At 37.6% G+C, this 22,704-nt stretch overlaps 1 protein-coding gene across 8 annotated transcripts in view; it reads right to left on the bottom strand.

The window, feature by feature from the left end:
- EYA4 (EYA transcriptional coactivator and phosphatase 4) overlaps window positions 1-22,704 on the bottom strand; it is a 299,656-nt gene that overhangs the window by 6,795 nt on the left and 270,157 nt on the right. For all 8 annotated transcript variants that reach the window (XM_063443239.1, XM_063443241.1, XM_063443240.1 and 5 more), the window contains 5 exons: window positions 13,023-13,081; window positions 12,325-12,485; window positions 10,100-10,214; window positions 6,359-6,480; window positions 5,279-5,379 (listed from right to left, as the gene is read on the bottom strand). In XM_063443239.1, coding sequence (XP_063299309.1) covers window positions 5,279-5,379; window positions 6,359-6,480; window positions 10,100-10,214; window positions 12,325-12,485; window positions 13,023-13,081 — 558 coding nt within the window. The remainder of the gene's footprint in view (window positions 1-5,278; window positions 5,380-6,358; window positions 6,481-10,099; window positions 10,215-12,324; window positions 12,486-13,022; window positions 13,082-22,704) is intronic.

Genomic DNA, 22,704 nt, shown 5'->3' with positions numbered 1-22,704 from the left:
TTGCCATGATGTACCAATTTTATGCATCTAAAGCTGATTGCCATGGTATACCAATTGTATGCATCTAAAGCTGATTGCCATGGTATACCAATTGTATGCATCTAAAGCGGATTGCTATAGTGTGCCAATTTTATGCATCTAAAGCTGACATAATGTTCCAATTGTATGCCTGTAAAGCTGATTGCCACGGTGTGCCAATTGTATGCATCTAAAGCGGATAGTGTGCATCTAAAGCGGATAGTGTGCCAATTGTATGCCTCTAAAGCGGTTTGCCATGGTGTGCCAGTTTTATGCCTCTAAAAGTAATTGTCATGTTGTGACAATTGTGTGCATCTAAAGCGGATTGATATGGTGTGCCAATTGCATGCCTCTAAAGCTGATTGCCATGGTGTTCTCTTTTTAAAATATGCATTAAAAGCAAGTGGGTCTCGAAAAATTACCGTTTTGAAAAGTGGGTCTCGGCCCATAAAAGTTTGGGAAGCCCTGCTCTAGAGAATAAGAAAAGTAGCCATACTTTAAAAGGCCTTTTTCATGCCCCAAGTAACATATGCTCATTAGATTGAGTATGAAATTGTATCTATAGATGGTGCTAGCAGTTTTGCTAGCAAATGTATAGATTAGGAGTAAAACCTGTTTAATAACAGGTTTTTCTCCCAGCTGTAAGCAAATGCCTTGGTGTGGATAGGCATTAACGGACAAGGGAGACCAGAAAAGACCTCCCACAGGAGGTCCCTCTGCTCTCCTCCTAAAGTAACCACAGTGCATGCGCTGTGGTTGCTATTGAATCTCTAGCACCGGCTAGGGAGTATAGGAACAAAATTACAGGACGCCACTCTGTTCCGACACCGGCACGTTGGCAATGAAGTCAGCAAATCATCACTGATAAGATTTGCCCTTCTTGGGGATGTGTCCCACATAGAGCAAATCAAATAAGAACAGAAGTGGATCTGTTGAAGAGGTTGGTGTTGCATGAAGAGTAACACCCATGGAGCATGAAGTTGGCGTCGCTGAAATGAAGAAAAAGGTCTTTATCAGTCTATAATTTTAATGGTGATTTGCATGTCTATGCGTGAAATAAGTATTTGACCCCTTTGATTTAGTACTTGGTGGCAAAACCCTTGTTGGCAATCACAGAGGTCAGACGTTTCTTGTAATTGGCCACCAGGTTTGCACAGATCTCAGTAGGGATTATGTCCCACTCCTCTTTGCAGATCCTTTCCAAGTCATTAAAGTTTTGAGGGTGAGGTTTGGCAAGTCAATCCTTCAGCTCCCTCCACAGATTGTATATAGGATTAATGTCTGGATACTGGCTAGGCCACTCCAGGACCTTAAAGGGACACTATAGTCACCTGAACAACTTTAGCGTAATGAAGCAGTTTTGGTGTATAGAACATGCCCCTGCAGCCTCACTGCTTAATCCTCTGCCATTTAGGAGTTAAATCCCTTTGTTTATGAACCCTAGTCACACCTCCCTGCATGTGACTTGCACAGCCTTCCATAAACACTTCCTGTAAAGAGAGCCCTATTTAGGCTTTCTTTATTGCAAGTTCTGTTTAATTAAGATTTTCTTATCCCCTGCTATGTTAATAGCTTGCTAGACCCTACAAGAGCCTCCTGTATGTGATTAAAGCTCAATTTAGAGATTGAGATACAATTATTTAAGGTAAATTACATCTGTTTGAAAGTGAAACCAGTTTTTATTTTCATGCAGGCTCTGTCAATCATAGCCAGGGGAGGTGTGGCTAGGGCAGCATAAACAGAAACAAAGTGATTTAACTCCTAAATGACAGTGAATTGAGCAGTAAAATTGCAGGGGAATGATCTATACACTAAAACTGCTTTATTTAGCTAAAGTAATTTAGGTGACTATAGTGTTCCTTTAATGGGTTTCTTCTTGAGCCACTCCTTTGTTGCCTTGGCTGTGTGTTTTGGGTCATTGTCATGCTGGAATACCCATTCATGACCTATTTCAATGCCCTTGCTGAGGGTAGGAGGTTCTCACCCAAGATTTGAAGGTGCATGGCCCCGTCCATCGTCCCTTTGATGCGGTGCAGTTGTCCTGTACCCTTAGCAGAAAAACACCCCAAAAGCATAATGTTTCCACCTCCATGTTTGACGGTGTGGGATGGTGTTCTTGGGGTCATAGGCAGCATTACTCCTCCTCCAAACACGGCGAGTTGAGTTGATGCCAAAGAGCTCGATTTTGGTCTCATCTGACCACAACACTTTTACCCAGTTCTCCTATAAATCATTCTGATGTTCATTGGCAAACTTCAGACAGGCCTGTACATGTTCTTTCTTGAGCATGGGGACCTTGCGGGCGATGCAGGATTTAAGTCCTTCATGGCGTAGTGTTACCAATTGTTTTCTTGGTCACTATGCTCCCAGCTGCCTTGAGATCATTAACAATATCCACCTGTGTAGTTCTGGGCTGATTCCTCACCATTCTCATGATCATTGAAACTCCACGAGGGGAGATCTTGCATGGAGCACCAGACAGCGGGAGACTGACAGTTATTTTTTGTTAATTCCATTTGCAAATAATCGCACCAACTGTTGTCACCTTTTCATCAAGCTGCTTGGCGATGGTCTTGTAGCCCATTCCAGCCTTGTGTAGGTCTACAATCTTATGCCTGACATCCTAGGACAGTTCTTTGGTCTTGGCTTTGGTGGAGAGTTTGGAACCTGATTGATCGACTACTTCTGTGGACAGGTGTCTTTTATACAGGTAACAAGCGGAGATTAGGAGCACTCCCTTTAAGAGAGTGCTGCTAATCTCAGCTCGTTACCTGTATAAAAGACACCTGGGACAATCTTGTTCATTGATATGGGATCAAATACTTATTTCGCTCATTGACATGCAAATCAATTTATAATTTATACTTTTTTGACATGTGTTTTTCTGGATTTTTTTTTTGGTTTTGTTTTGTTATTCTGTCTCTCACTGTTAAAATACACCTACCATTAAAATTATAGACTGATCATTTCTTTGTCAGTGGACAAACGTTCAAAATCAGCAGGTGATCAAATACTGTTTTCTGTTTTCCCTTATATATGGGAGCCATTTAAGGTAATTTTATTTTTTTACAACAGGTTCACTTTAATGGTGAGACTGGAACAACTATAGACAAAATCTGAAGTAACCAGAGTAGCCCTTTACTCAAATAAAGCTTGATAACTGGCCCAAAAAGGATAAGTATAAAACAAGCAATAATGCAAAAATGCATATGTGGGCCTTCTACCCAATTCCTCTTCCACAGAAATCAAACATGAATTGAACCTTTTTCTAGAATGTTGTTTTCTAGAATGTTGTACAGAACTTTGGTAAACACCCTGTGATATACAATAAAATACCCGATCCACTAACACTGATTTACATTCTGCATCCCATAATTATAACTGGATCAGCTCATTGAAGTGGTCTGGGTGCAAACTCCCATCACCCTTAACCCCGAGCATATAGTTATTGCAGTTTTTTATAAACTGCAATAATTACCTGCTAGGGTTAACCCCTCCTCTAGTGGCTTTCTGATAGTCTGGACTTCAGCGTGATTAGGCGACTTTTGGTTGCCTAAAAGACACTGGACGTCGTCATGCTATGCATGAGGACTGCCGGCATCCGCGGGAATCCCCATAGAAAAGCATTGAATAATGCTTTCCCATGGGGAAATCCTAATGCAAGCGTGGCCATTGATGTGTATGCAAATAAGGTCTCCCTAAGGAGATTTTTTTTAACCATATCCTTAATCTTCTTTTGTTTTTCATATTGGGACTTAATGGGATTCTTGGAAATAAGCCTGCTTTGTGGATGAACTTAATAACTTTAACCCCTTAAGGACCAAACTTCTGGAATAAAAGGGAATCATGACCTGTCACACATGGCATGTGTCCTTAAGGGGTTAAAGGACTCTAGAATAGCAACTTTTATTTCAAAAGACTTACAATTTTGTGCTAAATTTATACAATATTGCTAACATTGTTTTTATACAACCTTCAATTACTCTTTATGGAGTATAGGGTAATTTTCTGATTATTGTATTTATCTAATGTTATAGGTTGTTAGGTTACCTATATTTTTTACCCGTTTTTCCTCTTAGCTATATATTTAATCTAATGTCCCCTAGGCACTCCATTGTTACATACGTTTGTTATTTCATAAACGAGCATTAAGGGAATACTGCAATGTGAGGCAATCACTAAACTTTTTAGGTTAACAAGATTGCAGGACCCTAATAGGAAGTACCTCCAATAGATGTCTGATTGACAGCCACTAAACGTATACTTAGGCAGCAAATGAAACACGGCCGTTTCACGGAAAAGGCATTGTTTACATTGCTGAGACTACAGAGCCAGTCTCTTTGCACCAGAACCAATACATTAAGATGCAGAGGCTCTGAAGCTAAGAGTGTCCCTTCACAGGGGAACTGTCACAACATAATGTTTACTTTTACTCTATATTTAACACATATGTTTCTGTGGAGTGTGAAAAATATAAATGTAGAAATCCACACGGTCAGTATTGTGAAAGCATACAGAGAAGAGGAGAAATAAAACAACGTGGTTACGTATAAAAAAAAGTGTTTCCCCTGAAAAGTGATGCAAACATGGGAATAAGGTAAAGTCACCAATGCAATGTGCGTGCTGATTCAACAGACCACACTTCAGCATACAATATGTTTTACACATAACCCCCAATGTTTCTATTTCACCTCTTGCCCATTTGCAGTGTTTTCCCTTTCCTTTGCCGTGTCTGAGCTAGATTTCGATATAGTTTGATAAATATTTAATATAAATGGGGTATCTCAGGAAAAACTTTAGTGTAAATTTAAGAGAAGTGACAGTTCCCCTTTAAAGTAGAACTGGCTATTTTATGTACAGAAAAAGTAAAAATATGCATTAACAAAAGCAATATTTATTAAACATAGCATAACAATGTGTAATATAATGTAACAACTGTCAATCACTCCAATTAGGTAGATTTGCATTAGGCAATAATAGTATTTTACAATATTTCATGGCAACATATTTTGTGAAAATAGCTTGTATCATCAGACTAATAGGGTCGCTCTTTTAATCAGGAATCAGGTCTTAACAAATTAGACAAAACTGGACATTTTCCCAATGCAGCTATTTTTGTAGCTTCTGCATTTTAAAATGTTTAATTCTTTTGTCACTTCCCAACAATTCCTGGATATATGAACAACCCTGAATGGTTCTTTCCCCCCCCCCCCCCCCCACAACATAACAATTAGTTTTAATTTTGAGTGAAACATTTTACCTTTTTTGCTGCCTGTTCTTCTTCTACACCATCCCCAATTACAACATAAACTACTTTTCTTCCAAACCTTTGTATTATTCTTTCAAAGCAACTTTCTTTTCCTGAAAGAAAAATGTGATGTGGGCTTATTCTATATGCCTGGTTAACAGCAATTTCCTTATCTCAAGTGATTCCAACTGCAACCTATTTACATTAGAGTAACATTTTCACATTCCTTTATGTACAATTCTGTTAACATTCCGATAGCTATTTCTTTTTAAAACAAATTACCTTGCACTTCAGACAGTAGCTATATCTCTGAGTGACAGGAATGCATTAACTTACACCCTGTTTTGTCCACTACTTTGTTTATTGTCTCCGTCAAGCTGTACGGACAACATCCTATCAAACCTCAAGGAGAGGAAAGTCCACACTCAGGAGAAAGTGTGTGAGCAGTAAAGATGAGGAGTGAACACATCCACATTGCTAAGCAATTATTTACAAGTGATACCCTAAATTATGACTGGATGCCTTTTTAGTAAGCAAGTATATCCAGAGCTATGATAAAACCAACATGGAAACATTGATAATCCATAGTAAAGACACACAGCTATCAAAAAGGATATTTATTTATTTGTATCCAAATTTAAGTTAAAAAGTTTCTCTAAGCATCACAGCCACTATCTGTTCTGTTTATGATGCCAGGAGTACCCTGTCCTGGATCCCCAATAATGGGTCAAACTGTTTATCAACAATTTGCTCTCTTTCCTGGCTCCTTCTGGGCTCCGATGCTCCATGGTAGTCCGGTGACGTGTTTCTGGCTTCTTCTGAGCTGTAGACCCACCAAGAGCACAAGCTAACTTCTAACAGCCAATGACTGACATTCTGTGCAACAAAGTGCACACAATTGACATTAGCCATGCTGGAACTCTAGTTCCGGAATGGCTGATGACACTCCTATGACGCTGCTGTAGGCAGCTAGGGGGTTAATCTCTGTTTGTGCAGCACATAAGCTGCCATAGGCCTTGTTTGTTTGTTTGTCTTGTTTGAAACTTGATTAAAGTGACAGTGTATACACATTTCAACAATAAGAGTCTTTACCTATTTTTGTTGCACTGTAAATATTCTCAATTGGAAAGACTCCTCCTAAACTATACAGCAAGACTTTTGAAAGTGCTGGGATAAGCTGGGTTGTTGTTACCAAGACATTCACGCTATTACTCCTGTGAATGAAACACAAGTTAAATACAAACATAAATAAATCATGGTAGATGTGTGCAAAAGAGCAGAATATGATACAATCAGTGGACAATCAGTGATTGTTGGATATGTGCCAGTATGCCCTTGAAGTGCACCTTGTAACTTTTATAGATAGGTCTTAGTGCGTTAAGCAATAAACAAGCCATTTTGTAAAAAAGAGACAAATTGTGTAAATGCAATACATTTCCTACTGTTGAAAGTAAATATAACTCCTCGAACTCCGAATAAAACAAAACAATTATTATTAAAGCTACAGTTCAGTATACCATAATGATTTCTGCTCAATACATAAGTTACTACTTGTGCTTTATTAAGGCAAGCTAATCTATGTGAAGTATTAATATTAATACAAATTATTTTAAACAAGGGCATCAGTGGGGGGTGAGGCTAATCTTTTATGAAACTCAAAAATACCTAAAAGAAAAACATAAAAAACAAAAACAGTTAGCTCTTCTTTGAACAGTAAAAACAAGCAAATAGAAATCTTGCTATATAGTTCATTACTACATTTTTTTTTATCAGAGACCCTACAGAGAGAATGTAACACTGAACTGCCTTGTAATCACTGTAAATCTACTTCATATGTTTTCATGCTGTGACCTGATTGGTGCATGTTTTGTAATTGCGTACTGATGATTTACATTACATTAACAGTAGTAAACTTTACAGATAATCCTGAAACTGCTACATCTCTTGAAACAAAAACTCTCTCTTTGACACCTTGGCCGGTTGGATAGTCTGACTGTCATACCTGTCTATCTAATCCGTGCATCTAAGAGAACTTATACTGTGTAACTATATGACCAAAATCCAACACCAGTATTCAGCGCTTAGTGGTAAGTGTAAACTGTATAAAATCACTCACCCTTTTTATACACTGTAATATACAGTAAAGTGAGTAAAGTTTTGCTTAAAAGAAAAAAATATATAGTGCAACAATGTGGTTTAAAAGGTAATAAAATATTGTCAGAATAGGCACACTAACATAACATAAAGCCCAATAAATATTGGCTAAATCTGTAGCGTCCTAAGTGTGACACTCTCCCTCTTCTTGGGTTTTGAATGGATGTATCTCATAAATTATAAGCAGGCATGGAAAACCAGTGATGCAATATTAACTGCACTTAGGTGAGATAATAAATATATCTAATAAAGCTCTCATTGTAAAGAGCCTTAAAACTGGCTCAGAGATGAAAGGCAGAATGCCAGCATATGTTGGTGTACCCCCTTTAAAAGTACCAGGCAGAAGTCAGGATCCCACAGATGGAAGTAGATAAATAAAATCAATTTATTAAAACCAATAAATAAAAATAAACTATGAAATTAATCTAATAGTACAGAATCCGAGACGCGTTTCGCCGCTAAATGGCTTCTTCAATAGGATTAATGCTGCCTGTGTATGAAGGTCCTTTTAAATGTGCACTTCTTTCTGTCCAATTGGCTGATCAATCAGCATCTTTGTCTGGCAAATGTTCGCATACAGTGGAACGTGGTAATGCACTCCAAACCGGAAGTGATGCAGTCTTTTAGCCCGATACGTAAAGCATTTTGCTTGTTTACTACAGTGCATACTGAGTAATTTTACACAATATACATTTAACACTAAGAGTTTCACTTGCATGCTAGTATTGGCTTTTGCTATTTCTGGTGTGGTGAAAGAAAATAACACACACAAGCATTGTAGCAGCTTTTTATGCATAACGTTATACCATTTGTTTGTAAGTGCCTCTTCATCAGAGATAGGTTTTATACGCTTGTTTCTAAATCCTACTGCATGCATGCATGCATCTATCATATAACTATATGCACTAGTTTTAATTATGAATCATCTAATTGCTGCATAATTCTGTACAGTAATGGCACAATTGTCAGGAAAATGACTATTTTTATATGAAAAACAAAAAAGACTAATTTTCCTTTTAATTTCAGTGAGCAATACAAGCTGGAGACTCGCAGGCCTTGTTCACCATCAGGGGGAACTGACCCCTCTGGCACTTCGATTATGGACCGGAGGCCTGTGGCAGTCAGAGGCCCAGGTGCAGTAGAACTTATGGGTTGAATGGTAAGATCAACTGATCTCCCTAACCAGCTGTGCAATTTAAAAAAAAAAAAAAAAAACTTCTGTAATCAAATGTGGCTGCCAAAATACAGGCTGCTGAAATCCTGGTTTGCTATGGTGTGTGTGGACAGAGGCGGGAATAGGATTTTACATCACATCCCAGCCTCTCAAAACACAGAGCCCCAGCCGCGCATGGTGTAGCCTGATAAGAAGAGAACAAGCAAGAGTTTAATGTCAGAAAGAGAGTTTAAAAGAAAAAAGTGGCGATATTGTAAAGAAGAACAGATAAGTGTGAGAGGAATAGACAGGGAGGGACAGGAGAAACAAATAGGTTGAGATTGAGGAAGAAAAACATTGGGGATGGCAGGGGCTTTTGGTGCATTAACCCATTGGGTGCCTAGAATTGCCTGCCCCAAAGCAGAAACTGCAAGCCAGCCAAGTAGTACCACCTCATGTTCCTCCACACCTCACTGAAGTTCCGGCACTCCGTGGTTCAATTACTATAGTATGTGTATTTGTGTAAGCGTGTGTTTCTGTATGTATAACAGTTTGTGTTTATATGTGTAGCTGTGTATTTGTCAGTATATAACGGTGTATACGTGTAACAGTGTGTGACTTTGCATTTGTATTAAAATTACGTTTTAATTTTGTAAGAAGTCGTTAGAGTGCAAATTTTTTTATTTATATATATATATATATATACACAAAAAGTACACTTACACACATACATACAAACACACACATATCTCTTACAAATACATTATTGCACTCACTAACACAGTCCATACAAATATTCAATAACACTGCATCTGCACACATTAATATTATACACAAATATATATTTCAATTCACTTATATCTGTAAATACGTTCCTGCACTACAAATACATTGACTTTCTGCAAAATACATCCAGCTTCCACACACACACACTCCAAACAATATCACTACTGTATTCCAACAATTCACACAAGCACACAGTTACATTCACACACTAACGCTACACTCAAATACTATCTGGACTATAAAGATGTAGAACTTTGAATTCACAAACACTTCCACTACATGTAAATATACACAACTGTCCTACTCACACAAATACAACCATGGCTTCACAAATCACCGCAATGAGCTCTTTAGAGAATAAACCCATGTTTGTTTCTACATATATATTAGACTTTAGAAAGAGCCCAGGGCCTAGGTTTGCCCGGGGACCCAGACTGTTGTCAGTCCGTCCCTGTTCACAGCTTGTATAGCTTAGTAATCCAAATGCAAGACATACACAGCATGGCTTTACAAACTTTCATCAACCGAGAGTATGCCCTGAACACCTTTAACGTCACTTGCGGCCACTAGGTTTATGTTCAGAGCGGGAATAAGTACACTGCCTACTATTGTGTGCCATAACTACACTTATATCTGCTTTAAATTAGTCTGGCAAAAAAACAGAATTAGGAAAAACAAGTCTTAAGTGACATTGTAACTGTGCATTTAGTGATGAAATATAAGCATACATTTAGACTTACCTTGTGCTAATGAGTGATAGTGATTTAAGTGCATTTGAGAGCCAGGAGTCTGTCAGAACTTCAAGGTCTGCTCGCAATTGAAGCCAGGCTTCTCTTTTAGCTGGGCCAAAAAGTCCTTCAGCACAAACAGGCAGGAAATTGTGGATTAAATGCTAGTTTCATGGAAATGTGAAATGTTTTCTTCCATTCAATTTTCCCAATATTTATAAAAAAAAATACATATACTCCATGCAAGCACTTAATTACTCAATATGGGAAAATCACTGGGTCATTGTAATTAAGAGAAGATTACCTTTGTATATTAAAAGAAATGAGCTGAAATCGTCAAAACAAGCAAGAAAAGATTACAATGTCTAATATGTGTATTATTTCTATGTATTTAACAGAAATAGCTTTTGCTATGCACACATTAATACTTGCACAAAACATATTTGCCATGTGTCACGCCATTACAACATCCAGGGTGCCTGGGGCTAGTAGATCATCTAATGGGTGCTAAATTAATTGAACAACATTTTCTTATGCATTATTAAAGGGACACTATAGTCACCTGAACAACTTTAGCGTAATGAAGCAGTTTTGGTGTATAGAACATGCCCCTGCAGCCTCACTGCTCAACTATCTGCCATTTAGGAGTTAAATCCCTTTGTTTATGAACCCTAGTCACACCTCCCTGCATGTGACTTGCACAGCCTTCCATAAACACTTCCTGTAAAGAGAGCCCTATTTAGGCTTTCTTTATTGCAAGTTCTGTTTAATTAAGATTTTCTTATCCCTAGCTATTTAATAGCTTGCTAGACCCTGTAAGAGCCTCCTGTATGTGATTAAAGTTCAATTTAGAGATTGAGATACAATTATTTAAGGTAAATTACATCTGTTTGAAAGTGAAACCAGTTTTTTTTTTCATGCAGGCTCTGTCAATCATAGCCAGGGGAGGTGTGGCTAGGGCTGCATGAACAGAAACAAAGTGATTTAACTCCTAAATGACAGTGAATTGAGCAGTGAAATTGCAGGGGAATGATCTATACACTAAAACTGCTTTATTTAGCTAAAGTAATTTAGGTGACTATAGTGTTCCTTTAACATACAATTACAGCAGTACTAAATATAGAGACGCTTAGCTCTGACATTCGAAACTAGGCAATTGTCCATTTAATCATTTTGTATAATCAAGTAATCCCTGTGTGGTCTTTGATTTGAAAATATAAAACGCATACATTGTAACATAAATATGAAATCAAGGTCTAAAATGTTACGTTTGATCTGAAAAGATTTACAATGCTTTGCAGACCGGATCTCACACCAGGTGTAACATGGTTAAACATTGCATTTTGTGTGGTTTACTATACTCCTGAAGCAACTGTGGAAAATACTTTACTAACAGCACTGAACACAGAATCATGGTATGTAGCCTCCGTGGGGGTGTATCAATATAGCGCACCTCGTATGTGTTGCAAATCAGACAGCCAGGTCTGTGCATTCATAGTTTGTTCTAAATTTTCTTGTTCTGGGCATTTTAAGATTTGAAGCCTTTACTTACTTGAAAGGGGCACTATAGTCACCAAAACAACTCCAGTTTATTGTATTTGTTCTGGTGAGTATAGTCAGTCCCTGTAGGCTTTTTGCAGTAAACACTGTTTTTCAAATAAAAGGAAGTGTTTACATTACAGCCTAGAGATACCTCCACTGGTCACTCCTCATATGGCTACTAAACATGTTTTCTGGGTCTCCACCCTCTGCATGCACACACTGAACGTTCCTCATAGAGATGCATTGATTGAATGCATCTCTATGAGGAGATGTTGATTGGCCAGGGCTGTATTTGACTTGTGCTGGCTCTGCCCCGATCTGCCTCCTTGACAAGCTCAGTTAATCAATGCTTTACTATGGGAAAGTATTGTGATTGGCTTTTGATTAACACCTCTGATGATGTCAGCCAAGGAGCTCAGAGGCAGAGGCAGCAACAGCAGCCTGCAATAAAGGTAACATTTTTACTATATATAGGTGGTCAGTAGGGGGCAAGGAGGCTAGATGGTGTTTTTAACACTATAGGGTCAGGAATACATGTTTGTTCCTATATTCTTCCTTTAATTTAACTGTTACAGAGACCGGCCCTAACCTAAAATTACTGTTTACATTCTAACAGATGAGTAAACACAAAGAGGAAGTATACAATTTGCACAGAAAATTAGAAAAAAAAAAGATTAGAACAAAAAAGTATATACCTCCTACATTGTTCTTGTAAGTATTGTAAAGTTCTTTTACTCTCCTATAACGGAACGCCAGCTTCCTCATCCAGTCCACGCCTCCTCGAACTCCTGTTGGTAAACAGAGAGTAGTGCTGCTTGCTGCTGCTCGAAAGCCGTCCGTTGCAAAGCTGTAAGAACTTTGAAGGATAAAATTATATAAAAAAAAAAAAATCTAATTTGTTATGTTTCACAAATATTTGTTACTGATTCAAAATTATTTATTTTCTTGTTGCATACATAATTTTGATTGTGTTTTAAAACATACATCCAGTATCAACAGCTTGCAGAAAACACATTAAACCGAGGATAATATTCCCCAAAAAAAGAGATAAAAAAAGGTAGTGAAGAAATTACAATTATGTTAAGGAATTATATTAACTCAGAGATTTTGGACTGGATTCTCCTAATACAGTAAGGGTGTAACTCTGCTTGCCAAATGAATAGCAATAGCACATACAAAAAAAAAAGGTTCAGTGGCTAGATCTCGGTGGACAGGCTGGGTTCTCTTTACTTTTTTGTATTTGTCTGTGTATGTTCTTCCCTGATTGTACAGCGCTGCAGAATATGTTGGCGCTTTACAAATGCCAACAATAAATAATTAAATAAATGAATGTTGCAATTTTGACAAATTAAAATTAGCAGGCAGTTAATGATTTGTCCAGAGTGTCTGCTACCTTAAGTCTTGGCCATTGTCATCTGAGGAAACATCATCTACATGGACCTGATCACACTCCTAGGAAACGAGAAGAAAGCAGGAACGATACATTAAAACAATATTAACAAGGCTTCATAGAGTAAATGAAATGCAATGCTCAGCATTTTTTTTTGGCCTTGACATTCTAAGTTATTTGTAAAATGGATTGCATAAGTAACAATTAAATTACATATACTAATAGATTTTGCTCCTAGCAACTTAACCCCTTAATGACACAACTTCTGGAATAAAAGGGAATCATGACGGAATATATCCGTCGTCTGTCCTTAAGGGGTTAAGGAATCCATTCTAGAAACCGATGTACTCATATAGGTTAAAGTTGGGAACTGTCTGTTTACCTAAAATCAGTAACAGGGTTATCAACTATGAGAACTGTCACATATTCCAAGTGAATTTCAAATGTAAGGCAAAAACAGCTGGGAGCATAGCTGTCTGAATATTTACAAGTCGACTATTTTGTCCTTTAATTTGAAATTCACTTTGAATTCACTTTATGTTCAATAGTCGTTTATTAACAATAAAGAGATATACAGTAGGAATATCAGAACATAAAATATAAATATACAAAGGTGTGTCGGGCAAATTTATACAGAGAGAAAAAAAATTATTGAAATAAAGTCAAACAAATAGGAATATTCAGAGGACGAGTATGTAGACTTAAAGGAACACTATAGAGTCAGGAACAATGCATGTCTATGAGGAAAATTCAGCGTCCCCATCTACCGTGCAGCACTGCCCCAGGAACCACCTGAGGAGTGGTCACTTGGAAGTGTCCCTAGGGGCAATGTAAGGCAGTGTTTGCATGAAAATGCCTGAAGGCAATGATTATACTGACCAGAACAACTGCATTAAGCTGTAGTTGTTCTGGTGACTATAGTGTCCCTTTAAGATACTAAAGATTAAGGACAGAAAGAAGTGCACCTATAATAACCAGACCAATAAGCCCTTGTAAGAGCCAGGGAAAATCTTTTTTTCTCTATATGAAAGCTCAAACATGCATTTATTTATTGCTGTATAAAGATAATTGTGACGCAGGGCAGAGGAATACATTTAATGCTATTATCATTTTAATAATAATCTTTAACTATAATATTTTATGAAAAATGACCAGACATTTGAAACCCTTCCTGTCTACGGCCTGTGTTGCTTGAAGCTGTAAAAATGATCCTTTATCATTGATTGGTGGATCACCATAACTTGACAGTGGTCTTGAGGTGGAACTATCACTTCCCGGGGTTTTTAATGTTCTGGTTATTCATTTCTTATACATAGCAAATTAGTTTTTCTTAGGTGTAAAAAAATTAAAGAAATAAAGAAATCCACACACCCGTACTGGATCTGGGAGCTGTATTGGCTCTCTGTCAATTATTATATAAAAGCTATTCTTTTCTGCCATTGAGCATAGTTAGAGGACGAAAATAAATACAATATTCGGGGAGATTTCTAAAAGTGCTCCAGGGAAGTTTACATCAAATTTGTGGATACATTTTGGCACATTTACACCTGCCTTTTTTTTTTTTACACTACGCAATGGATCTATCCATCTTTCCGACAGAAAAGTATTCTGTTTTACGATGTTTCTTAAAAAAGAAAACAATTGCTATAAATAAAACCAGCACGTTTTAGATCATTTTCAGGACACTTTAATAATAATAATAATGCTCTCCTCCTCATTTGTATTGTGTGCTCTGGCGATGCAGTGTTTTGGGTGTTTAAAAAATACTTAGCACGTCCTCATGTGTCAGTGTCTTTATATGATCCATAAAAGTTGTAATTAAAAGTGCTTAAACTATTGGAGTGTGACAAGCAACCCTTGTTTAGGCTTACCATAGGCATCACACTGCTCACACTGCAAGCGACCCAGGCCTTCCCACCCTGTTATGGCATTAAGACAACACAGAGGCAAGTTATGGAAGGACCCCCACCGGCAAACTACATGGCCAGTGGTACCCACTGTCTATTATAAACGCAAAACCGCGACTTTACTCATAAGGGCATTAAACCGCCGGGCAACGGCGACCACCTATGACCTCCCCCCTTAGATTGAGCGAGAGGGGGCTGAACAGCTCATATATAAAAACAAAAATTGGGTTGCCCCCCTCGTTGTAATAAAATCTGTTTCTTATGACCGATGTTAAACTTACGTTATAATACCTATTACATGTGGAAAAAAAAGTGCTTAAACTGCATGAGACCCTGCTGGATTAGGGGCTTGATGGCAATGGAGCAGAAAGCTTTGAAATATGCACATCATTTACATTAACCAGCTGGCTAAATGATGTACTAGTGATGCTGAGTTACACCTCCAACAGCAATATAAAAAATATCTATATGTGCAGTGTTTCGTACTAAAATGCTGCACATAGAGACTCCAAGCACCATGACCACGTCAAAACGCTATACACTTCATGGTACTTGGAGTAACCCTATAAACACAATATATGGTATGACTAAATTTCCCATATTTTGCACAAGATAAAATGTTTGTGTGTGCATGTGTGCTGAGTCATATTGGTGTAATATTGGCTGTGCCTGGACTGAACCAGATTGGGACATTACTTGCTAAATCTTTCATACACATTTTAAAAGAAAATGGAACATTGTATGAAAATAAAGTTTAACATAAGCTAGACGTTATCGTTAATGTTTAAAAGGACACTACAGGCACCCATACCACTTTATCGTATTGAGGCGGTCTGGGTGCAGTTTCCTTTTCCCTTTAACCCTGCAATGTAATGCGTAGCAGTTTTAGAGAAACAGCAATACTTACATTGCAGGGTTAAGACTGCCTCTAGTGGCAGAGATGGAGCCAGTGCAGAGGGACCTTGGTGCTGGAATAAGGTAAGTAAAACATTTTTTTTTTATCTCTTTACAATCTGGGGGACACAAGACACTATAGCGTTAGGAATACAGATTTGTATTCCTAACACTATAGTGTTCCTTTAATTTGATGGTGTACTTTCCAGAGAAGTGATTGTTCTGCTTTAAATTCCGTTTTTACTTTCAGAAAATGATCATAGGTAAATTTGTTTGTACATTACAGCACTGCAGGTAGCAAATACAACATAACAAGTGTGACATTTAAACAATATTAATTGGGGAAAAAAAGAGCTGAGAGAGACAAAAATGAGGGAGCCAAGAAGGGTAATATAACTGCAGGTGAGAGTTCAACTTGTGCTGAATTTACCCCCCACCCTCAGCAACTACCTGTCGCCTGCTTCACATTCGCCCTCAGCCCCTATTTATCCATGCTGTCAAGCGTCCAGGATGACAGTGGCAAAAGAGGTGACAAGTGACAATAAAATAGTTGTTTAAGGATAGAATGACAAGGTAGTGGCTTTCAAAGAAAAGCCATAAATGAGGAAAAAAACATTAACCGTTCTTAGCTGGTTTTAATTTTATTTTTATGTTCCCTGTCAATGTTAACAGCACTTTACCCCATAGTCCTTGCTGTTTTTTTTATTTTATGTTTCTCTGTTTTTACTAATTGTACTGTACTTTGTGGTCTTTCCTGGTTTTTATTTCATTTTTATATGACCTCTGTAGTCATAAAACTTGCTGAGCTTGATACTAATGACTGCTTTTATTCTGTGGTGTGTGTGTGCTGTGTGGTTAATAAACCCCTTTGCGACATATATTAGGATTCCATTTTAAACCTTTTTAGCTAAGTGACAGAAGAGATTGAAATGGAGCTGGCAAGAGAATAGTTTTCTGGTAGTTACGTTATGCATTATATGTCTATACACTTCCCAGATATCCATGCTGTTACAACTCACTTGTCAACCGTTTAGTGCTCGATAACATATTAAATGTTTCTCTGGAGTGAAAGAGTAAAGACAAACTATGAAGCTGGAAGTAACTGAAATTAATACCTTGGATTTTGAATTGGATTTTGTTATGATATAGAAAACAATATATACAATTTTAACAACAAACACATAATCAATTATTATCCCATTCATATTTTACAGTAATCAATCCACGTTTCGCCGTGTATGAAGTAAGGGAAGGACAGAGGTCTCTCTGAAGAAGTCCAAAAGGTAATAGACATATTATAATTTGATGACTAACAATGTGCTGAAGACTGGTAAGGTTATTTATTTTTTAATAAATATGTCTCTAATAGTAAGAATATTTTTTACCACACAGGAACCAATGTATGATAAAAAACAAACAAAACAAAAAAACATACACCTCAATTTTTTTTTTATAGTTTTATGTGAACAAATGTGCATGGAAACCAAACTTTCACATCTCTTCTAAGTAAAACGTGGCTCAATTATTTTGTGTCATGTGCATCACAGTCCAGAAGGTGGCATCATCGATTAACTTTTATGACTGTCTTTTGTTCTTAAAATTTACCAATGCAAAACAAAAAGTACAAGTCAGATACTGATCTCTACAGTAGGAAACAACTATACTTAATGCAATCTATGTTGTAATTAAAAACGCATTAGAAGGAATAGTTCCCCTTCATCCCTCCACCTTGGCACACATCCACCAGTGTTGCACTGGTGGTGGTGTTAGCATTATGGAGAGATGCTCTTGGGCAGCCTTCTACCATGGCGTGCATTTGAATCATAATATGCAATGATCTGCCTTGAATATAATGTAAAATTATAATTAAAAAAAAAGTATACCAAACTTTGAATAATTTGATTATACTTATAGCACTGAGTAAGAGAAGAAATGTCAATATTGCAAAGTTTCTATGTAACTGATTTAAATTAAAGGCAGAAATGTTCATAGTTTTGTTGGATGTATAAACACACGCAACCTTCTCTCTATCTCAAATTTATTTTCTCTCTCTTCCTCCTATTTATGATTATTTTACATTCCAAATAAGGTGTGCTAAATAATATTCAAAGCATTTAATCATACTTACTATAAATGTATACATAATATGTGGGGAGGCAGACCCATATGTTTTCTAATATCTATATCAAAATAATTCTTGAGAGACTGTCAGATTGTACAAATTGATAACGTTTTCAGTAACACAATGAGATTGGTACTGTTCCTGCGTCATTTTTTAATCCCACAACACAGATCATTCACAGAACCTATTAAGAGCCTAACATCTTTAAAAAACTAAAACCACTGCTAAAAAAGCCATGTTTTAAAATATCTGTGTACACACTCAGGGTTTATACTCGATAGGGTAGCAAATGCCTATATGCACTGTGGATTATTGTTATTCAGTAAAGGAGTTGTGCTTAAAGAGACACTCCAGGCACCAAGAATACTCGTCTTAAAGGATCACTCTAGGCACGCAGACCACTTCAGCTTAATGAAGTGGTCTGGGTGCCAGGTCCAGCTAGGGTTAACCCATTTTTTTATAAACATAGCAGTTTCAGAGAAACTGCTATGTTTATAAATGGGTTAATCCAGCCCTCAAATCCTCTAGTGGCTGTCTCACTGACAGCTGCTAGAGGCGCTTGCGTGATTCTCACTGAGAAAATCACAGTGAGAGCACGCAAGCGTCCATAGGAAAGCATTGATAATGCTTTCCTATGAGACCGGCTGAATGCACACGCAGCTCTTGCCGTGTGTGCACATTCAGCCGAATGGGAGGAGAGGAGGAGGATCGGAGGAGAAGAGCTCCCCACCCAGCGCTGGAGAAAGGTAAGTTTTAACCCCTTTCCTCCCCCCAGAGCCCAGCGGGAGGGGGTCCCTGAGGGTGGGGGCACCCTCAGGGCACTATAGTGCCAGGAAAACGAGTATGTTTTCCTGGCACTATAGTGGTCCTTTAATGTAGTGGTCTTGGTGAATAAATGTTACCCCTTTATTAGAACAAACATTGTTATTTCAGAAAAATAGTAACATTTACACATAGCCAAGAATATAACTCTAGACTAGAGGCTGCCAGACAGACAGCCACTAGAGGCACTTCCAGATCCAAGGTCTTTACATTTGGGGTCATCAACCACAGTATGACAATGCTGAATGCATCCAATGCTTTTCTGTGAGAAGCATTGGGGTGCGCCAATTGCTGTTCATGCACACGGTGTCCCCAACTCTGAACAAAAGTCATCAGAATCAATGATTTAATTGAAGCTGGACCGGCTGCTGCCAAGAGACCGACCTAGTCCTGGATAACGGGTAAGGTCAATTGCTTTTTTTTTTTTTTTTAACTTTAAGAAAGAGGGTCTCTGTATCGAAATGAAAAAAGGAACACCAGTTTAAAAGTAAATATTGTTTTAACGTTAGAGTGTTCCTTCAACATAGAGTGTACTTTTTAAGCAAATTCTTATAATGTACTTAAGCATTGCTGTTTAGAAGCCCCCTGCCAGTTTATGGGAATTTAAATTAGGAGGTTGTAAAAGAGCAGTAAAAAATAAATATATAGTTGTGTATGACATAGACCAGTTTAGCTTTCAAATAGATGTGCCTGTAAAAAGTGGTTTACACTCGGCATTCATGTTTTGTTACATCATGTTCCAGATACAGCTTTTTCCTGACATATACGGCTTTCTGATTCTAGAGTAGCTGCAGTGGGCTACCAGTTTAGTAACCACGAGTGAGGTCTTAGGCTCCCGAGTGTACCACTTAATGGTTGGAGAATGAGTGACAGCACCAACAGGTAGCTTTATGTTTGGATTCCATGGACTAAAAGCCAGAATATAGCCATGTTTTGCAGGAAAACATTACAGAAAATGGTGTTTATTCATTAAACATCAAATTGTACTGAATTGAAAAATGAATTGCACAATTTACGTAGAAAATGCGGATTTGGAAAAAAATTATATTCAATTTATCTATAGTAAAAATTAGAATTTATATAAACTTTTGCAATTTGGGTTTCAATTCACCATCATTCACTTTTATTAATGATGATTAATGATGGTTATTTAAGCCTGAACTTGATGAACTAGTCTTTTTTCAACTACTACGTAGTTCTATGTAATTTAAAGTGTAACCTTAAATCAAGAAATTTGGAAGCTTTAAATATAAACTTTGCTCTCTCTTCGAGTAGTCTGTTTGTTAAAACCGAAAAACTCTTTCAAGGGTGTTTTGAATTTTGAGTTGTTTTGCATGCCATTTAAATAAAGACAGTCAAATGATAACATTTTGAATTGGAATATAATGCAAGTAGGCAACCTTTTAAACACTCACAGCCAGAGGGAGGGCACATAAATAGATATATTAAAACTACAGTGTGAGGAATACAGTACAATGAATCAATTCATTGAATCTTCTGTCCCATTTTATCCCATTTGAAGTTATACTATCCACCTTCGAACGTTTCTGCTTAATCTAGGAGTGGATTATTTTGAAATATTTACCTTTTGTCTTTTTTATGGTTTCTATCAATGAAAAATGATCTATGTATGGTCTAACTGACAGCAAGAACAGCTATGAGTCTCTGTAGTTAGCAATGGATGAGAAGATTGGCAGTGCTATTATCAGCTCTAAATCCCCTTGCTAGCATATTATTCAAATCATACTGGTCCCCACAGTAATTCTTAATTAATTATCTTAAGTAATTAATTCTTAATATTTAAGATAAATATAGTAACTATCACTTGTTCACACTATAATCTGAGGTACTTCATGTGTTTTGGCGATAAGAACTGAATCTCGTTTGACATCTTCAGGAAAATGTAGTCGTGTTGTTCTGTTTCTGAGCATTTTAATTTAAGTTTTCCGATGTAATCACATTTCAATGTGCTTTGCGTCACCTCAAAAACTGCATGATACTTTGCACAGGTAAATATTGCATTACATAAAAAAACAGTCTTGCAAAATATATTGTATAGAGAGTTTGAGCCAGAGAAAAAAACGTTATATATAAGTGACTCAAGCTGAAGGCAAAAGCAGTTTGAGATTTTTGAAAGATCTTGTTTTATTTTTAATTCAAAATTTTTGAATGTCATTCACAACTTTCAAAATTGCTTTTTTTGGAGTATATGTTCCAAATTTTAGATGAGCAGCAAGTAGAGTCTTTGTGTGACAACCAGCAAACGCAAAATATTTACACAGGCAGTGTTTTGAGATGATTGGCTACTTAAAAGATTATTTTCACCAGTGTTATGCAGTGCTTTTCATTTATACTGCAATGGCAACAAGTTATTAAAGTGCATGCATAAAATGACACACATAAGGTCTTATTCATGCACTTTGATTGGCTAGATGTGGCCTAACCAATCACATTGCAGATTGGTAATCCTCACAGGACTTCCTATGAGAGTTCCATTATTATTATTACTGCCATTTATATGGCGCCAACAGATTCTGTAGCGCTTTACAATATTAAGAGTTACTTTCCTCCATTAAGTTCAATGCATTTTATTTTGGCACTTACGTATTTTGAAATGTTTCACAGAGCACACATCAAAAGGTGTAAAGACTAATTTTCAGTCTAAGTAAAACTTACTGACCAAATAGATGGCCCCAAGTTATGATTCACATTAGTGGAGTTTATACAAATACTCATGGTTTAGTAGAAATTACTCTTCTGCTAAAGTTTTTTTATTTGTTGCACAACACAGGCCTGAATTACTAAGGGTATTTCCATTCACAGGTCTGTAATTGAAGATGTGGGATGGAACCAGAGATGTCCTTTAGACCTCCCGACTTCATCAGCAATGATCACCCTCCAGTCTACTGTCTTTCATTATTCCATCACAGAATCTGTTACTATAAAGAGCTCACTCAATAAAATATCCACATCATCTATTTAGGGGTGCTGAGCTGAAAACCTTAAAACAGCTTCAAACCCTGTACAGCTAGCATGTCAAACTCAAAGTCTAGCACGGGCCAAATAAAAAAACAAACAAAAAAAAAAACAACGTAACTTTTCATAAAAATGTAGGTTTATTTTGAAAAGTACAGTATAAAAAAACAGCATCCCCCTCTACTAAATCTCAGTCTCCCCCATATTCTAAATCCCAGTCCTCCACCTATACTAAATCCCACTTCCGCACTCTAGTATATCCCAGCACCCCCCGTTAGCCAACAAGCAGACTCCACTCGCATTGCCGCTGCCAGTATGCGACTCCGAAGTCTGGCCTCTTGTATACCCCAAATGGCGCCATCCACACCCTGTGCCAAAGCGGATCCTCTCGCTACATCTTGAAACCCTGTGAAGGTTGAGAACCTTGACGTCACGTCGGAATGTGACGTGGTGTTGCGTGCCTCTGTGCACCTCCAGGTTCTCCACTGTCCAGCTACGGTCATTGCAACACTGCCCGACACACACACCCTCACTGACACACACACACTGACAGACACACACACACTGACAGACACACATTCACTGACACACACATACTCACCGATAGACAGACACAGACACACACACTCACTGACAGACACACACAGACAGACGCACTCACTCACTGACAGACACACACATACACACACTCACTGACAGACACACACACAGACACACACATACACACACTCACTCACTGACAGACACATTGACAGACACACACTCACTGACAGACACACACACATTTCCACATTCTTGCACACATTCACATAATTTTATTTATTGCTCCCTACCTTTGAGGGCTGGTATGGGGATCTTCTATCTGGAGATCTAAGTATTCCTGCTCCTCACTGCTCCCTCACGCATGCAGTTTAGTGATTCTGGCACCATATTCTGACATCATATTCTGGCACACGGTATCACT

Source organism: Pelobates fuscus, chromosome 2 (assembly GCF_036172605.1).
Source record: "Pelobates fuscus isolate aPelFus1 chromosome 2, aPelFus1.pri, whole genome shotgun sequence".
Taxonomy (NCBI): Eukaryota; Metazoa; Chordata; class Amphibia; order Anura; family Pelobatidae; genus Pelobates; species Pelobates fuscus.
The sequence above is the reverse complement of the archived record's forward strand: the minus strand, read 5'-3'. Positions and strand labels throughout refer to the sequence as shown.